The sequence below is a fragment of the Haliotis rubra genome, unplaced genomic scaffold (assembly GCF_003918875.1).
Source record: "Haliotis rubra isolate DU_JTF1 unplaced genomic scaffold, ASM391887v1 Scf92, whole genome shotgun sequence".
NCBI classification, from domain to species: Eukaryota; Metazoa; Mollusca; class Gastropoda; order Lepetellida; family Haliotidae; genus Haliotis; species Haliotis rubra.
In genome coordinates, this window is record NW_025767657.1 from 1,627,324 (window position 1) to 1,650,026 (window position 22,703).

Genomic DNA, 22,703 nt, shown 5'->3' on the forward strand with positions numbered 1-22,703 from the left:
CGACGATCAACCCAATTTCACCTCACCTAACTGTATGTCTGAGAGTGAGTATTGTTTTACGACGCTTTTAGCAATGTTCCGGCACCATCATGCACGGAGGGGGACACCAGAAATGGTTTTCGCACATTGTACCCATGTAGGAAATCGAAGCCAGGTCATCGGCGTGACGAGCAAACGTTAACCACTAGGCTACCTCACCGCCCCTAACTATATAATGAGTATCACGAATCGAGGATATACTCGTTTTAGAAGTCATATCCTGATATCAAGAAAGAAATGTTTACCCTGTGTAACTGAACAATATCCCTCTTATTATATTTTTCGGTTTTTGATGGTTCTCGTTTTTGAATGAATTTGAATTGTTGTTCCCCATATTTCTAAACATACAAACATAGATATACGTTCACGTCTGAAATATAAAAACAACCGAGAAACATTTTATTGTATTTTAGCTCATATATGCCGTTATGTCAGTCTCCTGTAATGTATTTACATGAATTATGACTAATATAATTTTATAATTATTTGCTAGCATCGTTCTACATTGTTTTTATGTTTTATCAACTTGAATAGATATGTTTTAGGCTAACGATGTACCGTATTCATTTCAGGGTTTTCACAATGAAGCATGTAATTAGTTTCTGTAAAGTAGTACTTCCGCTGACCCATATTTCTAAACAACATGGCAGCTGACAGGTGCCCGTTTCGGTGGGAGGAAATCAAACATGTTTACAACAATGAGTGACAAATGTACACATTTCGGAAGAATACCTGAACATTGACTATAATCATGCCTTCTTTTGTGTGGACACTGATTATCATTGGTATTCTGTTCTGGCTTCTGAGCAGGTAAATTGACTTGATTGAAGCAGAAAAATCGTCTGCAATTTGTTATCAAAATAAACTTTCAGCTTCCAAATCACCTGACAGCATGCAGTTAATTACTCATTCGTCACATGAATGTATTTGTGGAATAACATGATGTGTAAATATAAGATTAGTAATAGTGTATTGTGTGGAGGTTCACCACTCACATTCATTTGCAGAGTGTTCATAACACTATGAAGTTTATGTTTTATAAAGTTTTGGTTATATTAATTAATCCATCAAAGATTCATAAATCTCATGTATACCTTCAGCCCAATTCTTAATCTTTCCACAAATATTATCCTTTGATATACGTGTCGATGATCATATGTGTTGTCGGCAACCTTTATGTCAAACATCAGTGTCAGTTATACAAAATGAAAAATTGAATTGAAAAAGGACAAATGATTATATTTGCTTTGGTTGTGTTTTACATCACGCTCAGCATTATACAAACTATATGTTTTTAAACAGTGTATAAATGAGTTTGTACCAGACAAATCAATGCTATTTCAAGCAATATTCTCTGTGGTGGTACAATGACATGCAATCAACTGAGTCACTAAGTCTGACCACGCAGTGTATGTTGTTGCTCCAATGACATGTATATAAGTTCCATTGTTAACCATGGAGCAGATTCTCTACTGGTCCCATATGAGTCCGTTATTCAGGATTAAGGAGTAACCATGATCAGTTTGGTTATGTAAATCAAAATTAACTTGTTCTTGGATTTAAACTAACTGTAGCACTCCATGGAGTCATCCCAGAGATGACATCCATACCTTGTCGGCATTACCTCTTTGGTCATGTGGACAATGTGTCTGGCCTTGGATCAGAAGGCCAGTGGTTTAAATCGGAAATTATTTAGCGGCTATAAAATTTTTTTACGATCCTTAGGGTTAGGGTTTAGGGTTAGGGTATGCCACCCTTTACGATCCTTAGGGTTTAGGGTTAGGCACCCTTTACGATCCTTAGGGTTAGGGGTTAGGGTTAGGGAACCCCAGCAGCGCTAATTTATCTGAAAAAGTGCACCCAGTGAAGTGCAGTACTCCCTATTTAGCCACTACATAACAATTTAATTTCAATTTTCAAACAAAACAGTCCTGTGGATACAATTAGCACTGAGTGCTTGTTATTCACAATGTTTTCATAACATTGTTGCTAAATATATATTCTTTTTATGCTCCTAATTTATTTATTACTTATTAAGACTTATATTGTAGTAGACATGGTAAAGCATAGATTTAATTCAGAATAGGTATGATTCTCTTTGAATGCTGAAATTTTGTAGGGTCAATGTGATATAACTGATTTGGAAGGTATGTGTCCATTATGTTCAGGAAGTGTATGAAACTCCTTAAAAAACAGGAAGCCCACAGAGCTGATACCTGAAACATGTTGCTGGCCCTGTTAACATGTAACCAGCTCTGTATTAAAAATAGGAAACTGAGATAAGGTGTTCAAATAATGTAATTAATGAATTACTTGTAGTGAGGTAAACTTAAACATGTGCAAAACCAATTTAACAGCAGACAATGTTGCTCACGGAAATATTTAATTGTAATTGTTACATACTATTAAAACAGAACAACATTGTTCATTGGCTGAAAGCATTCTCTAGACCAATCACATTTAGTGTTAGATAAATGTGTTGGCTGATCTGTGGAAGTTATGGTTTGATGGATTATGATCTATACAGGTGTCGTCTAGCTACCACATTTGTAAATTATTTTCAAAATATTTCCTGTAGTCAATGACATAGTCACATATATATACATGTATTGGCCCAAAGGGCTGGCTATAAAATAAAGTTGTAATCCGGCCATGTAACTAGCAAGCAGCGGCTGCCGGGCAGACGCTATTTCATACAATGGTTCAGGTCTACATACTGCAAACTGACCCGTGAAGATCCAGGTTAGAATTGATCTTCAGTAACCCATGCTTATAAGAGGCGACTAACAGGATTGGGTGGTCAGGCTTCGTGACTTTGTTGACATGTCATCGTATCCCAAATGTGTAGCTCGATGCTCATACTGTTGGTCACTGAATTGTCTGATCCAGATTCGATTATTTATAGACCACCGCCATATAGCTGGAATATTGCCGAGTGAGGCGTAAAACTAAACTCACTCATTCACTCAAAAAGGGGTTAAAATATTGACGATGTAAAGTACAACAATAGGTGGCACAGACATTTCTATTGTATTAACATCTAGTCTCTGAAATAATAATAATTTACCGAAAAATAAGGTGTTAAATTATGTTAATAGATAATTATACATATAAGAATACAATAAGAAGGAGTGCAGAGACTTTCTTCATTGTCAGAAATTGTGATAATCTAGACTTGCCACACGTTCTAGACTTGCACAGGCTGCATTGGGTATATATGTTTCAGGGTCTGTATGACAAACTAATATTTCTACTTACATATAGTCACAAAGAGATTTTAGGGAAGGAATTCAAGTAACAAGTATGTCTTGGGTACAGCAATATCAGCCTCTGAATGTGCCTGAATAAACCTCTGAGTTAACAGGATGGATGATTTTATTGTAATGCACAAATACCCGAGTACCACGTGGACGTGGAAATTGTGTCCAATGCACAAGATAACGGGTGCACAAATACCCAAGTACCACGTCCAAACAGACGCACAAAGATATGGAAAGTCTACCTACAGCGCACCAAGAGTAGTTATCTGTATCACTCAGGCCTGACCACTGTCCACATCATCAGGGGTGGTGGGGTAGCCTAGTGGTTAAAGCGTTTGCTCGGCACCCTGAAGACCCGGGTTCAATTCCCCACATGGGTACAATGTGTGAAGCCCATTTCTGGTGACCCCTGCCGTGATATTGCTGGAATATTGCTAAAAGTGGTAAAAACTAAACTAAAACTCAGTCACTCACTCAGTCCACATGATCTCTGATTTATTCCAGGCTCTGAAGTAATTATCTGAATATACACTACACCACACCATTTCAGTACTTTACAGAACCCTCATATAACCAGCAAGGACCCGCAAAATGCATTACCGGGGGTCTCCTGGAGTCCCACCTTCCTAAGTCAAGGTAAAACCCTGGTAATGGCATAGTAAATGTTTCTTCTGTACTATCTTCCAGGGCTCGACATTCACGCTATCCCACTGGCCCGGGTCTAGTAAAATGTTGACAGGACCAGTGCAACTTTGATAAGTGCTATCCCGACAGTCTAGTAGATGTTTAAGGCTGTCAATATAATTGTACAGGTTTTGAGCTTTTGACTAGGGTTTTAAATTTTTGAAGTCAGTAAAATATTCAAAACTGTTTTCTGAAAATTCTGATTCTGATTCTGATTGAATAAAGTCTTATGAGGAGGGAATTTTAGTTCTGTGTCATTTTCAAGATAAAATTATACAAAGCACACGCAAATTTGAATTTGACATTAAGAGTCCCTTAGCATGACCAGTAAGAATCTGCTAGAAGTTACTAGTCATGTGGTCTTGTTCAGGAATTTGGGTGAGTGTTTAGCCCTGTCTTCATAATTCCCATATATATGAACGGTGGCATTGATTGTTAGGGAGTACAATAGTTCTACAATAGTTACCGTTGTTGAAAACTAAGAACTAAAGTATAGCAGTCACCACCACAATAGTATGGAAGCTGCTATAAGTAAAGTATTACCACTTTCCTCAATGCAGACTTCTGGCAGAACAGGGATTATATGGACCTGCACAGAGGCTGATATGGGACCCCCAAATCCTGGACCAAATGTCATTACTTTTCCAATTTTTCTAGACTTTGTAGACTTAACCTGTATTGTACTGTTAGGCCAGACCAATTTTATTTCTTGTTTTACAGATTTTTGTCCTCAGAAAACCTAAAGGCAGGAGGGAAAAAAACAAAAACAATCACCAGTCAAAGTAATATTCCTTCTAAATACTCAACCCACATGGGTACAACGTGTGAAGCCCATTTCTGGTGTCCCCCGCTGTGATGTTGCTGGAATATTGCTAAAAGCGGCGTAAAGCCAAACTCAGTCAGTCAGTCTAAATACTCAAATTATTTTACTTTTGGCAATTTATGAAGTGTATGGGGCAAAAAACAATCTAAAAAAACTTTTTTTGCAAGCTTACATTTTGGGCCAATTAAAACTTTAGGATTTTATTTTTTGAGTGGGTAAAATTAATTTTTATTTTTTTTCTTATTCTTGAAAAAATGCGACAGGTGGATCCGTAAAACAAGGAATAAAATTGGCCTGGCCTTAACAGAACCCATAAATAACAAATTAGGGCTAGGATACACAGGTGATTGTCTTTGTGATAATTGCACATGTGCTTTTCAGTGATTCTCAACGTTGATTGGTCAGCTAAGCAGAGAAGAAATATGATTGGTTGACAGAACTACTTTTCATGATCCACGTTCATTGACAACTTTTACCGTTTCATTGATAATTAGAACGTGCTGTAATCACACATTCCAAGATTTAAAAAAGAAAACATAAAGGTTAAAGAATATGAATAATCTTTTTATTAGACGTTATTATTTAGCAATAAAATTGTGTTATAAATAGTAGTCTTTTTAAATTATATAATCTTTAAGAAAAACACCAAAACAATCGTTTGCATTGTTTGTAAACAAACATGGCCGCCGTTAGGCTAACCCCGATCAAGGTCACTTACCCGAAGTTGACGGTGACCAAATAGGAAGAGTGATAAGAATTTTACAGCCCTTGAACTCCCAAAACCTGTTTGTTGTTAAAACTGAATTCGGGGAAATAGAAACAGCAAGATACCGACTAAAGGTGTTACCTGAAAGTGTAACAAGTGAGTCAGACACGGCGTCCATGCCATCGAACCAGAAAACAGCTCCTTTCTTACCGGAATCAGTGCTAAATGTTCTTCTTCAAGATGACATTTTATATCCATGCATTCCTAATCAATCCGAGAGGTTTGTCCCAGTATCCAATGCAGAGATGACACATTTCATAGACTCGGATTCCGACTAGAGTTATCCTTCTTGGAATTGCTGTACTCTACTAAGACGGGAGTGTAACACGCCTTCCACAGAACAAAATGTTGTTTAATCTTCAAACTTGTTGAGTTTCTTGACAGAAAACTTTTTCTAGATGGATTCGTGGGATGGTTGTCTTTTAGATTTCCCCACTTTTAACCGTTGACTTTCCCAAAAATTGACAGGTTTTTGCCAGAGTGTGTTTCAACACTACACCGTCACCCATCACTAGACACACGTCAGTCGTGAATGAACGATGTTCCGTCGGACTGACTTGATCGAATAAATGTTTAGCTGTTATTTAGTTCAATGATATATTTAAAAGATCATTTTTATCATATTAACAAATGTTAATTAATTATTCCAGACATAATAATTTTGTTGTATTTCAAAGCGATTTATTATGTACTATTTCCATAGCGTAGTTATGTTATTACCGCTGGAGAAGTTAGGTTTAATACGCGCATGAATACAATCAGCTGCTTGAGGTCACAAGTCCTGTCTGCGGGTGGTTTTTATTTCGGGGTTCTTCTTTTTAAATTACATTATGGGTAATAAATAGAATAACCAACTCGGGTGCAGTGATTACGGGAAATATGCCCTCGTTAAAATAATGTTCAACTCGGGCATATTTCCCGTAATCACTCGTACCTCGTTGGTTATTCTCTAATTATTGCATTGGAAGCAGTATCAAGATACAATATCCAAAATGGAACAAAATAACATTGTTCCCCAATATTATTGCCAGGGGCACCAAGTTTAGAATTCTGGATAAATTACTGCAGAACCATCTTGGTGCAGGGTTTTGCTTCAGGGGCCCCTAATTATAAGTTTTAAGGGTCCCTGCAGACCATATGAGGGTCCTGTGAAGGAACAGTGTAGAGAACTGTAAGGTTTGATATTATATTCAGAGCCTGGAATGAATCATTGATTATGTGGACTGGTGGATGAAATGATGCACGTAACTGCTCTGAAAGAAACAACCAAACACTCAGCAAAGTAATAGATGTGGTGTGGGTTAAGTGAATAATAATGTGCATCCCTCTGGATGCAGTGAATTTAATTTTTGTGTCCATTCTCTACATTAAGCACATTTGCCTGTCATGTAAAACCTTGTTGGTGCCATGTATGGTCCCACACTATGCAACCATATTGTACCACTTGGCAATATGTCATCCGTGTTCAACTGCGAATAATGACGTCGAAAACTGAGCTCACAATTTCGATATAATATCAGATAATCTCAGGTTTAACATCGGGTCTATTTTATAGAGCTAGGAATTGCTAATGTTCAGCTGGTCAAAGTGCATTACAATTAATATTGCCATTTAGATCTTCAAGTGGATGATGGCAGTTTTTCATCGTGTCGTGTACGTGTAGATATTTATGTCTCAGACTGACAATTTGAAATGTTAATGGGGTAACCTCCCAAAAGCCCTACATCCCATAACCCCTACAGCTTATAACAACAAAGTTAATGGTCCAGTGCACTGCTAATCTCCTACCTGTTACCTATTTCATACAATGGACCAGCCCAAACACTTAGCAATTGAGAGAATGATTTTAATGAGCAATAACTAAACTAAGAGTTTGAGAGAATAGTTTTAATGGATGATAACAAAATTTGAAAAGTTCAATAATTTTAAGGGTTAATTAACTTCATTAAATATCATTATGTCATAACATATTGAATGTTTTTTATGTTTTATTTTTCTACATATTATCTGTCAAACTCAAGCAAATTGGTTTTGCTATGTTCCAGCCTCACGATCCCCATTTTGTTGACTTTTTATCTTGGACCCCCCCAAAATGCCAAATCTGCAATAAATGCATCACAAACTTCATGAAACAAAATATGCAAGGAACATTTTGTGTGTTTGAGATGGGTAGAAGTCCGCTAGAATCAAACTTAGATAAAGTGCATAAAAAGGCAATTTGAAACTACAGTTGCTTGTTAAAGTGACTTCCCCCTTCATGTTTACTCAAAGAGCTTGTTTTGGAGACACTACCCAACCCCTTTCAGATGACGTAATCATAAGGACATAACTTATTCTCATGTTTCATTCTCAATATATTGTAACCAGTGCCAGCTTGAATATCTGCACACAGTTTTTGAAAGATTAAAATGGTGGTGTCTTGAAAAACAGACCCTGTCTAAATGTAAATCAAACAATCCAAATCTTTGAATGTTGATTATGACGAGTAGTCATTCAATGCTATACTGAACATATTTTATATGATATTATCTGAGGGCTTACCATTATCCAAGAGGTTTCAAATGATAGATCGTTTTTCTTTTTTTTTCAACTTTTTATATACATGTATATATAAAGAAATACTATACCTCATAGTGTTGTGATATGTAAACTTTTGGATATTGTTTTGCTAATAATTTCTTCAAAATAAAATAGAAGCTTTTCAAACGGACATTGCGAATATAGTTAGGCTGACTACTTTTTGAATGCCGTTGTATACTCCACCCTGTAATCTCTCCTTTGGGTCAGTTCATTATGCCAGACAGGTAAATGCTGCATGTTGTTTTAGCTAATTGTAGTAGTCTAGGTAATAGGTGCAAAAAATTGCTCACAAGGTGATACAAGCATGAAACTTGGCACAAATGTTCATGAGAACCTACTGATCAATTTCAGGGGTGGAGCCACTCATTTCAGTGTTGCATTGCAACGGTTGCTAGGCAAAGCATTTTCCTTAGCAACCCACACCAAGGATGCAGTTTCTGAACAATTGTGAGGTGCTAATCTGCATCGCAACTCATTGTTCTAAAATCACTGTAAAATGATTGAAGAAGTTATATGCTAGCAATATGAGTGATACTGACTCACCTGATGTCATTCAGGCCATCCAAATTGTTGCTGTAATATGAAAACTATGAGTTAAAATCTTCGCTTTCATTCTTATTGAAGACATCATGGCTCATGTGAGGTAAAGATGGCTACGAAAAGCTGGTATATCACAGCCCTGTCTTTATTTTAAGTGTATGTGCCCAGCACTGCATGATTGCCTCCAAAAATCCAAGATGATCATATCTTAGCAAATGCAAAACCTGAATTCTGTACACGTTAGTAAAAGTTTATAAATAAAGTGAATGTCCGCACACAACCAGTTTACTGGTGACATCACAGCTGTGTAACTCAGCATGGACTTCAGTGTCAGCTGATCTAAATACTCGTACTAACGCTTTAGACTTGTAGTTGCAGTATAGTTAAGTTTATTATCCCAAATGCTGTCTAACAGTCCCATGTCCATTAGCTAGTTAACTGTAGTTGGTAGTTAGTAGATATAGAGTCGAGCCAAGGGTAACGATTGGTGTTTTTTTTGCCCTTGGTATATCGCTGTACAATGGACTTGATCACATCATTGGGCAATAATGTATTGGACTATTACCATCACATTGGCACAGTTTGCCCTCCCCAACTTCGAAAAGGGTCACTTCATCACGAGTGCTGCGGACAACATCGATCATAACCCTACCTCTACAAGTTCATTCCATGGCACCAGCTTGTCCTTATTCCAGAATCTCACCCTGCAAGATGTCAATGGGGATGGGGACAATGGCCGAGGTTTCACTAATTCAATAACCCAAGAGAAGGGGCTGAGAAAGATGACAAACTTGCCCATCACATAGAAATACAGCCTACAGGTCTACCAACAAGTGATGTCTTTGTTCTGAAAATCACTGGTAATCTGACCTCATCCAACAACACCATGTCTAAGGAGAAGGAAAAAGAATATGACTGGCTGAGTCATGTCAAGATGCATCATGATGATGAAGTATCTGCAGAGTCCACTCTGTATTGGGCAGCATGCCATGCCAGCACAGTACAGGATCTAAACATTCTACAATGTATCAGTGCCATGCTGCCTCTTTTTGTAGAGGAAGCCAGCTCACATCCATGCTTCGGCATTGCTTTGAAATCCTGAGGTCAGCTGTGCAACACGTTAATCCTGGCCAGACTCCAACCAGTGATAAGCGTAGATTAACCTCTATATGCCAAATTGAAACAACTACAGTGGTCGTTGCCAACACTGTATGGTGAGGACAAGTTTGTCATACTGCTGGGAGGCCTCCACATGGTGAGGACAAGGTTGTCATACTGCTGGGAGGCCTCCACATGGTGAGGACAAGTTTGTTATACTGCTGGGAGGCCTCCACATGGTGAGGACAAGTTTGTTATACTGCTGGGAGGCCTCCACATGGTGAGGACAAGGTTGTCATACTGCTGGGAGGCCTCCACATGGTGAGGACAAGTTTGTCATACTGCTGGGAGGCCTCCACATGGTGAGGACAAGTTAGTCATACTGCTGGGAGGCCTCCACATGGTGAGGACAAGTTTGTCATACTGCTGGGAGGCCTCCACATGGGTGAGGACAAGTTTGTCATACTGCTGGGAGGCCTCCCACATGGTGAGGACAAGTTTGTCATACTGCTGGGAGGCCTCCACATGGTGAGGACAAGGTTGTCATACTGCTGGAAGGCCTCCACATGGTGAGGACAAGTTTGTCATACTGCTGGGAGGCCTCCACATGGTGAGGACAAGTTAGTCATACTGCTGGGAGGCCTCCACATGGTGAGGACAAGTTTGTCATACTGCTGGGAGGCCTCCACATGGTGAGGACAAGTTTGTCATACTGCTGGGAGGCCTCCACATGGTGAGGACAAGTTTGTCATACTGCTGGGAGGCCTCCACATGGTGAGGACAAGGTTGTCATACTGCTGGAAGGCCTCCACATGGTGAGGACAAGTTTGTCATACTGCTGGGAGGCCTCCACATGGTGAGGACAAAGTTAGTCATACTGCTGGGAGGCCTCCACATGGTGAGGACAAAGTTAGTCATACTGCTGGGAGGCCTCCACATGGTGAGGACAAAGTTAGTCATACTGCTGGGAGGCCTCCACATGGTGAGGACAAGTTTGTCATACTGCTGGGAGGCCTCCACATGGTGAGGACAAAATTAGTCATACTGCTGGGAGGCCTCCACATGGTGAGGACAAGTTTGTCATACTGCTGGGAGGCCTCCACATGGTGAGGACAAAATTAGTCATACTGCTGGGAGGCCTCCACATGGTGAGGACAAAGTTAGTCATACTGCTGGGAGGCCTCGACATGGTGAGGACAAGTTTGTCATACTGCTGGGAGGCCTCCACATGGTGAGGACAAGTTTGTCATACTGCTGGGAGGCCTCCACATGGTGAGGACAAGTTTGTTATACTGCTGGGAGGCCTCCACATGGTGAGGACAAAGTTAGTCATACTGCTGGGAGGCCTCCACATGGTGAGGACAAAGTTAGTCATACTGCTGGGAGGCCTCCACATGGTGAGGACAAAGTTAGTCTTACTGCTGGGAGGCCTCCACATGGTGAGGACAAAGTTAGTCATACTGCTGGGAGGCCTCCACATGGTGAGGGACAAAGTTAGTCATACTGCTGGGAGGCCTCCACATGGTGAGGACAAGTTTGTCCTTACTGCTGGGAGGCCTCCACATGGTGAGGACAAGTTTGTCATACTGCTGGGAGGCCTCCACATGGTGAGGACAAGTTTGTTATACTGCTTTGAGGCCTCCACATGGTGAGGACAAGTTAGTCATACTGCTGGGAGGCCTCCCACATGGTGAGGACAAGTTTGTCATACTGCTGGGAGGCCTCCACATGGTGTGAGGACAAGTTAGTCATACTGCTGGAAGGCCTCCACATGGTGAGGACAAGTTTGTTATACTGCTTTGAGGCCTCCCACATGGTGAGGACAAGTTAGTCATACTGCTGGGAGGCCTCCACATGGTGAGGACAAGTTTGTCATACTGCTGGAAGGCCTCCCACATGGTGAGGACAAGGTTGTCATACTGCTGGAAGGCCTCCCACATGGTGAGGACAAGGTTGTCATACTGCTGGGAGGCCTCCACATGGTGAGGACAAGTTTGTCATACTGCTGGGAGGCCTCCACATGGTGAGGACAAGTTTGTCATACTGCTGGGAGGCCTCCCACATGGTGAGGACAAAGTTTGTCATACTGCTGGGAGGCCTCCACATGGTGAGGGACAAAGTTAGTCATACTGCTGGGAAGGCCTCCACATGGTGAGGACAAAGTTTGTCATACTGCTGGGAGGCCTCCACATGGTGAGGACAAAGTTTGTCATACTGCTGGGAGGCCTCCACATGGTGAGGACAAGTTTGTCATACTGCTGGGAGGCCTCCCACATGGTGAGGACAAAATTAGTCATACTGGAAGCTGGGAGGCCTCCCACATGGTGATGGGAGGAAAAGTTTGTCATACTGCTGGGAGGCCTCCCACATGGTGAGGACAAGTTTGTCATACTGCTGGGAGGCCTCCACATGGTGAGGACAAGTTTGTCATACTGCTGGGAGGCCTCCACATGGTGAGGACAAGTTTGTCATACTGCTGGGAGGCCTCCACATGGTGAGGACAAGGTTAGTCATACTGCTGGGAGGCCTCCACATGGTGAGGACAAGTTAGTCATACTGCTGGGAGGCCTCCCACATGGTGAGGACAAAGTTAGTCATACTGCTGGGAGGCCTCCACATGGTGAGGACAAAGTTAGTCATACTGCTGGGAGGCCTCCACATGGTGAGGACAAGGTTGTCATACTGCTGGGGAGGCCTCCACATGGTGAGAGGACAAGTTAGTCATACTGCTGGGAGGCCTCCACTTGGTGAGGACAAAGTTAGTCATACTGCTGGGAGGCCTCCACATGGTGAGGACAAAGTTAGTCATACTGCTGGGAGGCCTCCACATGGTGAGGACAAAGTTAGTCATACTGCTGGGAGGCCTCGACATGGTGAGGACAAGTTTGTCATACTGCTGGGAGGCCTCCACACAGAAATGACAGGTTTCAAAGTGTTGGGTCATTGGCTGGAGGGGAGTGGTTGGGTATTGCAGAATCCTTCCTAAAGGCATCACATGTGACTCGAACCCGATATGCCCATCCAACCAGTGCATGTTTGGGACCACTACTTTGATAACAGTCTCAAGGCACAGACAAGAGAACAGCGTGCCAGTGGCCCTATTCAACACAGATGGGTTGGGGAGTCTACCCCACACCAAAGAACTGGCAACAGTTCCTTTGCCTGAGCAAGAACAACACTGACTTGTTCAAAGTCCTGAATAATGAACTAATGGCAAAGACATCGACAGACCAGCATCTCATTGTTACTGATGGTGTCACTATACTATACTATGTGGTGGCGCGTGGTCCTGTGCTCAAAGCTCAAGCTCGGAGAGTCCTTGGATGGATGACCCGTGTTTGGCAGCTTGACTCATGAGAGTTTCTAGGACTTGAGTCCTGCCCCACAACGAAGCACATGTGACACATGTGGTCTCACCTTAGGCAAGTGAGTTTGTTCAAAATTGTCTCTGGTCACCCATCAGGAAAATGGGTACCCGGTGGAAAAAGTCATATGACTATAACCTTCTAGCGCCTAACAGGCAGCTTGGGTTATCCGGGGTAATAATGTGCTGTGCCTTGATTGTTAGCGCTATGAGCATACCTAGTGTGGAGTTTGGCGCTATATAAATGGACACATTATTATTATTTATTATTATTATACTCCCTGTACTCCCTGCAACCACGAGGAAGCAGATTCCAGGATAATGGTGCATGTCAGAGATGCTGTTATGCAGGGCTTCCACAAGATCTTTGTTCGAACTGTAGATACCGATGTGGTAGTATTGGCAGTGGCTGTTGTGCAGCAGCTGGCGCAGACACAACAGATAGAACTCTGGATTGCCTTTGGTTGTGGAAAGGACTTTAGGTGCACTTCAGCTCATGAGATATGTATTTCACTTGGTCCACAAAGATCCTTGGCGCTTCCTATGTTTCATGCTTACACAGACTGTGATACTGTGTCCCATCTTGTCCAGTTTTGAAGAAGACTGCATGGAAAGTCTGGGAGACACATGATGAATTCACTGCAACCTTGTATGAGCTGGACAATGCACCTGAGCAAATTGCTGAAGAGACAGAGGCTTTTCTGGAGTACCTCACCATACTCCTTTATGACAGGACAGCAACATGTTCTTTCATCAATGAAGTCCGAAAGAACGTATTCATTCACAAAGGACGTCAGATGTCAGGTCTTCCTCCAACCAAGGCTGCCCTACAGCAACATATCAAGAGGGCAGTATTGCAAGGTTGGCATTACTGGGGCTGCACCACAGGGCCATATCGGCAGGTGCCCTCTCCTGTTGAGTGGGGATGGACTTGCCCAGAACAGTGGAAGCCTCTTGTGACACTTTCCCGAAGCTGTCCAGAGTGAGTGAGTGAGTTTAGTTTTACGCCACACTCAGCAATATTCCAACTATATGCCGGCGGTCTGTAAATAATCGAGTCTGGACCAGACAATCCAGTGATCAACAGCATGAGCATTGATCTGCGCAATTGGGAACCGATGACATGTGTCAACCAAGACAGCGAGCCTGACCACCCGATCCCGATCACCTCTTACACCTGTCCAGAGCTGCTGAAATGTTCTTGTCGGATCTTGTGTAGCACCTGCTAATGTGTTCGTGTACATCTAAACTGCACTGTACATGCACAACTGACTGTGACAATGCCTAAGGTTTTGGTAGTGGCATCATGGCTTTAACTCACTTAATGACAGTTTCAGTTGCTTTGTATTCGGTAGTGAGCTGAAGTTTATTAGTTTTGCTGTTAAGGTGCTTTTAATTTCCAAAAAGAACAATTCCTACGCAAAAATAAAATAAAGACAGGGCTGTGATATACCAGCTTTTCGTAGCCATCTTTACCTCACATGAGCTATGATGTCTTCAACAAGAACGAAAGCGAAATCTCATAGTTTTTATATGACAGCAACAATTCCGGATGGCCTGAATGACATCAGGTGAGTCAGTATCACACATATTGCTAGCATAAAACTTCTTCAATCATTTTACAGTGATTTTAGAACAATGAGTTGCGATGCAGAATCATAGCACCTCACAATTGTTCAGAAACTGCATCATTGGTGCCGGTTGCTAAGGAAAATGCTTTGCCTAGCAACCGTTGCTATGCTATACTGAAATCTGAGTGGCTCCATCCATGAAATTGTTCAGTAGGTTCTCATGAACATTTGTGCCAAGTTTCATGCTTGTATCACCTTGTGAGCCATTTTATGATCTATTTAACACCCAAGGCCTACACTATAAGGGTATTGGGCTGTAGGGGTTATGGGATGTTTTGGGAGACAACCGTTAACGGAGATGCTGGGTGGCCTGGCTGATTTAGTGTCATCATGTTTAAACTAGTGGTGGTCCGATTAAATGAAATAAGACGATCATAAGTCCCAGACTTTAAGGCCAAATAAAAAAGATGTTGTGGTTCCGATTACACCTGTTTAAAATTTAGGGTGGGTGGGTAGGAAATTTTTTTTTACATATCTTTTAAGAAGGAAAGTACAAACTAATAACCCATGTATCAATGTGTAATTGTTTATTGAATCAAGCTTGCGGCTATCATATTGACTTTCTCTATCAGAATGACCGATATCTGTTGCAACGGGGAAAAACAATGGTATCTGAAAGCTTAATTTATTCAGTCTGCTTAAATAAAATAGGGTCGGCACCAGAATTCAAGGGTCGGTCAGGTAATTGGTACCACAACATTTCTTTTTAGACCTAACATACTTACTACATTGAAATTCTTAAGATGGTCCTAAGTTCCAGACTTTAACATAGATTTATAACAGTCAAAGTCTTAGGTGATCGTGACTGCCAGACTTTAACAAAGACTTATAACAGTCAAAGTCTTAGGTGATCGTGACTGCCAGACTTTAACATAGACTTATATCAGTCAAAGTCTGAGGTGATCGTGACTGCCAGACCTTAACATAGACTTATAACAGTCAAAGTCGTGAGGTGATCGTGACTGCCAGACCTTAACATAGACTTATAACAGTCAAAGTCTTAGGTGATCGTGACTGCCAGACTTTAACATAGACTTATAACAGTCAAAGTCTTAGGTGATGATATAACCAGACTTTAACATAGACTTTAACATAGACTTATAACAGTCAAAGTCTGAGACTTTAACACTGCCAGACTTTAACATGCCAGAGACATTATAACAGTCAAAGTCTGAGGTGATCGTGACTGCCAGACCATAGACTTATAACAAAGACTTATAACAGTCAAAGTCTTAGGTGATCGTGACTTTAACTAACAGTCAAAGTCTTAGGTGACGTGACTGCCAGACCTTAACAAAGACTTATAACAGTCAAAGTCTTAGGTGATCGTGGACTGCCAAGTCTTAGGTGATAACATAGACTTATAACAGTCAAAGTCTTAGGTGATCCTAGGTGATCGACTGCCAAAGACTTTAACATAGACTTATAACAGTCAAAGTCCTAGGTGATGGACTGCCAGACTTTAACATAGACTTATAACAGTCAAACTCAAAGTCCTAGGTGATGAGTGACTGACTAACAAAGACTTATAACAGTCAAAGTCTTTAACATAGAATTATATAACAGTCAAAGTCCTAGGTGATCGTGACTGCCACACTTTAACAAAGACTTATAACAGTCAAAGTCCTAGTGATGATCGTGACTGCCAGATTAGGTGATCGTGACTGCCAGACTTTAACAAAGACTTTTGATAAATGTAGTGCTAAGATCAATAATCAGAAATGTCATTTATTTGAAGAATTATTAATAGTTATTGATCTGAAAATTGTGGCATGGATAAGCTCGTATTGTGTTAATTTGCTCACACAGTACAGAAATATACTTCTCTGTCTATCGGCTGCTTCTGAATTATGTTCAGGACGTTGTGTTGTTGTTAATCCATGCCTAAATATGTCACCACTCACCAGTGTGTGACATATGATTTCTTATATATATTTTTTTGCATTTTTTACGTTACTTCTCTGTTATTATTGATTGATATTTAGTTCCTGATTATTAATCTCTATGATCTGTGTTGATTGCCAACTGTAACTGAAATACTGATCAATGCAGTTTGAAGTTCAACTTACTGTTTTTGAATGTGTGGTTGTGCATAACTTGTCCCAGTTATTAAAATATGAAACAAGTGTATTACTTCTCCACAGGGGTGGAAATAACCCACTGCCCGACGTCCGAGTCCAGTGTTTTTTTCTGTTGGGCAAGCAAATTTGTATATCACACTGTACTGGTGTCCAGTTGACTTTCCAATATTAATCATGTTGTTTATTTAAAAATCAACAAGAAAACGGACGGCAAGTGATTTTACATGTGCCACTGTACCGGAGTACACTAGCAATTTTAAAGTTATTTCCACCCCTGCTCCACCAACTTATAGCTGATCTCTAAGGATGCAGAACCCTTCAGGATGCAATCAACTGTAATATCTTAGACACTGTTCTTACTTTTATAGCTGAAGCAGGGATTTACATGGAGTCCTGTATTTGAGGGTCTCTGGGACTCATACTCTTAATTTCCAGGGGCCTTGGGCAACAAAATGGGGGTCCAGACACTAATATTATTATCAATACTGTTATTGCATTGTGTATCATGATCCTCACATTAATTGTTAAAGTAATTATATTGCAAATAATACCATAACCCAGCTAGTAGCAAACTCAGTGATAACTTATTGTCACTTGATTGGAATTTTTACAAAAAGTATTTGGACTTTTTCTGAGTCCCTGTGGATGCGCTAATAAATTTGGTTGCGTCCATTGTCAATTTGTATGCGTATAGGACGCAGGAATTCGCGTCATGTAAATACCTGCTGAAGCTTTATAGGACTGTCTAATATTTGAGCCAGGGTTTCATCTAGACCTTCCTTGGCCATTATTCCACCTCAAGTCTGCAGGAAATGTCTGTAAGAATTCCCTAATTCCCAATTAATTTTATTATGGTCATAATGGTTCCCAAAATTGCCTGTTCATTTTGTTATACTTGTAACTGTTTGGCTTTGCCAAGGTGACTTGTATTTCACTAATAACCAATAAAAGAGAATGGAGGCTTAAATTGTTCCATGATACCCATTCATGCTCTGTTAACAGTAACATATCTCTGAATTTATTAATATAAGAACTTTGTTTGTTTGTTGAACCAATTTGAATGTCTTGGTCACTGATATTCCCATCTATGTTTAATGGTTTTAATGTTTTATAATGACTTTATGGTTAGTTAATAGTTAATGGCTTTAGTGGTAAGTTTTACATGATGGAATTGAAAAATATGTTAAAATAACACCAAATTTAAGAAACCCAATTTGTGAATAAGATGATGATAGTTTGCCACGAGCCCTCATTTTTAATGTAAATGATTCTTATTACGTGTTGAACTGTCAGTTTTCAGCAATATTTGATTTATTTCTCACTTTTTTGTACCACCTGCATGTTCTTGAGCCATAATGAACTGATATCCAGCGTGTAAAATGAAACTATTTGTAAAAATGAAACTATTTGTAAAAATGACAGATATTTACTTGGCGCCTGATTTTTTTCAGAGACATAACTCACATTTAATCATTTAATCCCAAAACAATTATTTTTTTCAAAATTAAATAATACCATCCTCTGCCTCCTTTTTATTGTAAGTGTACCATTTTAAGATGTTTGCACCAAGTACTAATAAATACTGTATTGTAATTAAAATGATCAGCTGATGGGTTAAAAATAATATTGAGTCACTAGATCTGAAAGTTATTGTCACAGTGATAATTCAATCTTCAAATGAAAAACGAGGAAACAGTGTATTTCTCCTATACACTTTAGTGATGTTAATCTATCGTCAGCAGGAAATCATGACATCATGATAATGATTCATTATGAGTAACTGAATATATTACTCCCACATATTTCTTTTAAAATAATTTATTGCTGATTTAAATTTGGAAAATGTTTTTTGTTAATTTTTCAGCAGTGCATAGTATGAGAAGATACTGATTGAATTCTGTGTTGCTTGGCTACAAATGTGTATAAATTATTTTAATGATTACTGTTTAATATTCATTACATTGATAAAAATCATGAATGCTTATGAAGTGAATCACATGGTTGTCTGGTCCTGACTCTATTTCTTATAGGGGCGGTGGGGTAGCCTAGTGGTTAGTAGTTAAAGCCGTTAAGTCCCCGCCGTGGATATTCTGGAATATTGCTAAAAGCGGTGAAAACTAAAACTCAGTCAGTCGGTGGGGTAGCCGAAGACCCAGGTTCGATTCCCCACATGGGTACAAGGTGTGAAGCCCATTTCTGGTGTCCCCTCGCCTTGATACACGAGAAATTGCGGGAATATTGCTAAAAGCGGCGTAAAACTAAACTCACTCACTCACTCACTATTTCTTACAGACTTCTGTCATGTAGCTGGATATTGCTGATTGTGGCGTTTAACAACAACTTTGTTTTAATTAGTGTGTGTTTGTATGTTGTTTAATTCTGAACTCAGTAGTATTCCATGGCAGACCATATATAATTGAGCCTGGACCAGATAATGTAGTGACTGATGTTAGCAACAGTCCATGTCATGTAGTATGTAAACATCACCAACAAAGACACAAAGCCTGACCACCCAATCCAGCTGGTTGTCTATTACAACCAACATTGTTCACTAAGGAGCAAGTTTACCCACAATCCCCTCTAGCTCTCAGTTATATCGTCAGTAATGCCTGGTTCACATTTGGACTACGACGGGTCAAGGGTGCCCGTGAACTGCCCGTAGTTCCATTTCCTTGCGGTCGCCGTGCGGCGACTGGTGGCAGCCGTACAATTATCACACGATTCTACAGGTGTCATAGCCTCTATGATTTTGTCAAACAGCGGGGTTTGACAAAACTGAAATAATCGTAAGCCCATAGCCCATAGGTGGTATCGCACGGGCACTGCAGGTCCCGGCAAAGAACCCGCACTTTGATTGTGTGGTAAATGCACAATATTTTTTAACTAAAGGATCGTGGGATATCCGCATGACCAGCGCATGGCCAGCACACGATCACCATGCGGCCTCTGTAAGATCTCTCTGCGACCTCTGTAAGATCTCCATACGATCTCCGTACGATTTCTGTGCAGCTTCCATGCAGGTTTACCTTGGCCTGTCCCCAAGGAAATTGCATGATGTCCGTAGACAATGTGAACACAAACGTCATAGTCCACGGTCACCTATGATGCCTAAAATATCGTAGGGAAAATCGTAGACTACTTTATCATACGACGCGCGTGGCAAATGTGATCCAGGGCCCTTATTCTTGAAAAGTTTGTAACCCTAAGAATTCTTAACTTTGATCGTAACCAATGTGTTAAGAATGGGCTTACGAAGTTCACAGGGCTACGAACGTTTTCGAGAATAGCTAGCCAGGTCTTACAAGTAGCAATGGAGACACATTCTGTCCCAAAAGAATTTATTCAATATATTAACCCTTGATATTTGTAAATAGATTCATAACTACTACACATTAATATTAATACACCATCCCAGCATTGTCACTTTATGATAATTATGAGCAAATTAACAGCTTTACGAGATTAAATTAAATTTATTACATTAAGACCTGTTTACACATGCAGTTACATGAATAGGCTGTCACGGCATGTTATTTGACTATAGAGTTGAAGCTTTCATTGACATTGAAATATTTTCACAGAGTTAGCTGCATATCATTCTGAATGAAAGAGATAGATTATTATAGTAACACTTCCTTCTCGTCAGATTAGGAGAATGATCAGATAACATGAAAAGAAAATGTTTGCCTTGTATTTCCTTGTGTAGGTTTTAATTCACAAAAAGATAACAGTTTTGAAACAAACAAAATAGAAGACATATATGCTTTGTGATGTGTAGGAAATTTGATTGCTAATAATATTGGGCTTTTTATATGTCTTTAGCTGTACATTTGTTTGAGTATTTTTCAAGTCTTAAGACAGTTAAGCACTGTAAACTTTCTAAACCACGTCCACTTATTCAAATTTCTTTGAAGTGACTGAACTGCTGAATATTTTCTTTTTGACTAACAGTCAAAAATAACAATTTTTGTAAGATATCAAATCATTTGGGACTGTAATAAATTCACCAGTCCTGTTAACTAACTTCTGAAATAAAAAGGAAGTTCTTGTAGATAAATAAGAACTGTCTTCTGTTGAAAATTTGTAAACCAAGTTATTAAAATACCCTTGGGTTCTTTTTCTTGTTACCATGGTAACATGCTCTCAGTTTGTTGTTAATTATACGCAGATCGATGCTCATGCTGTTGATCACTGGATTGTCTGGTCCAGACTCGATTATTTACAGACCGCCGCCATATAGCTGGAATATTGCTGAGTGTAGCGTAAAACTAAACTCACTCACTCACTCACTGTTAATTATCCCCTGCAACGCTGGAATGGACTCCGTCCGTTCAAGGCCCCCGTCCGTGCACATTGGTCTTTTCGAGAGCAGAACTCTAAAACCTTGATGGGGTAGCCTAGTACAGACTATTTCGTCACCGAAGACCAGGTTGAATCCCCACATGGGTACTGTGAAGCCCATTTCTATTGCTGATGTTGCTGGAATATTGCTAAAAGCGGCGTAAAACCAAACTCAGTCCATCAGTCACTTGGCACATAGATTGGTCTGGTGGTGTACTGGTTCCTTTTGGTAGTCTTGGAATTCTGCATAAAATATTATGGCATTTCCATGGCAACAAGTTTGACTAAAACAGAAATTAGTGGTAGTGCACTTTTCCGGAGCAAAACTCTAAAACCGTTCAATATTTCTTCGCCAAACTTGGCACATACATAGATCTGGTGATGTACTGGTGCCTTTTGGTAGTTTTGGATTTCTGAATAAAATATTTTTGGCATTTCCTTGGCAACAAGATAGAACATTGGTGATAGTGTCCTTTCTGGAGCAGAACTTTAAAAACCTTTCAATACTCTCCTTCCACTTTTCTATATACACACCTAAATATTTGACAATCATAACTAGTAGACATAATCATGAAGAGTATTTTGCCATTGTGGGGGATATTGATGACTTTGTCTTCTTGTTATACTTCATATATATTCCATATTTTAAATTATCAACTCACTTGTGACCTTTGAATAGATCTGGGATAAAATTGGTCTTCAGCAACCTATGCTTGTTATAAGATGTGGCTTAAGTCACTAAATTGTTAAAGTGTTTTGTATAGATATACCTGGCTGATGAACATTGACTTACATGGCCAGCTTGGAAAAATCGGAGGTGGAATTGTCTTCAGCAATCTTTGCTTGTTATAAGATAATATTAATGAAAATAAATTCTACCATGACTTCAGTAAACACTGGATTGTGATTGGTTAATTAAAGTCTAATATACATGTAGATATACCTGGCTGATGAACATTGACTTACATGGCCAGCTTGGAAAAGTCGGAGGAGGAATTGGTCTTCAGCAACCTTTGCTTGTTATAAGATAATATAAATGAAAATAAAGGGTTTTGTATAGATATACCTGGCTGATGAACATTGACTTACATGGCCAGCTTGGAAATGTCGGAGGAGGAATTGGTCTTCAGCAACCTATCATTGTCTAAGACGCAACCAACAGGTTCAGTGGTCAGACTCACTGATGGGGTTGATGCCTGCTTCATCACTACTCATCATGTCAATCATTGGGATTTCTGGCCCAGATTTAATTGTTTACAGACTCCTGTTATTTAAGTGGAATATTGCCTGTGCCAAGTAAAATTACCTGTGGTCTAAGCTAGTGTTGGGAATTGGTTAAAATTTCACAATTGATGATTGGTTCATTACAACCGATCAATTATTGAGGATAATTGATTAGCGTCATTTATCAAATTCTCCTGGCTATGTTTGTTAATGCACAAAAAATAGAGAAAAACCATATAGTTCCTTCGATAATTTTGCATATTGCACAAAAT

The 22,703-nt window shown here is 39.9% G+C and overlaps 1 protein-coding gene across 1 annotated transcript in view; it reads left to right on the forward strand.

The window, feature by feature from the left end:
* Positions 1–689: 689 nt before the first annotated feature.
* Positions 690–22,703, forward strand: part of LOC124264341 (protein KIAA0100-like) — a 90,347-nt gene continuing 68,333 nt past the window's right edge. The window contains exon 1 of the mRNA XM_046699097.1: positions 690–849. Coding sequence (XP_046555053.1) covers positions 791–849 — 59 coding nt within the window. The 5' untranslated portion in view covers positions 690–790. The remainder of the gene's footprint in view (positions 850–22,703) is intronic.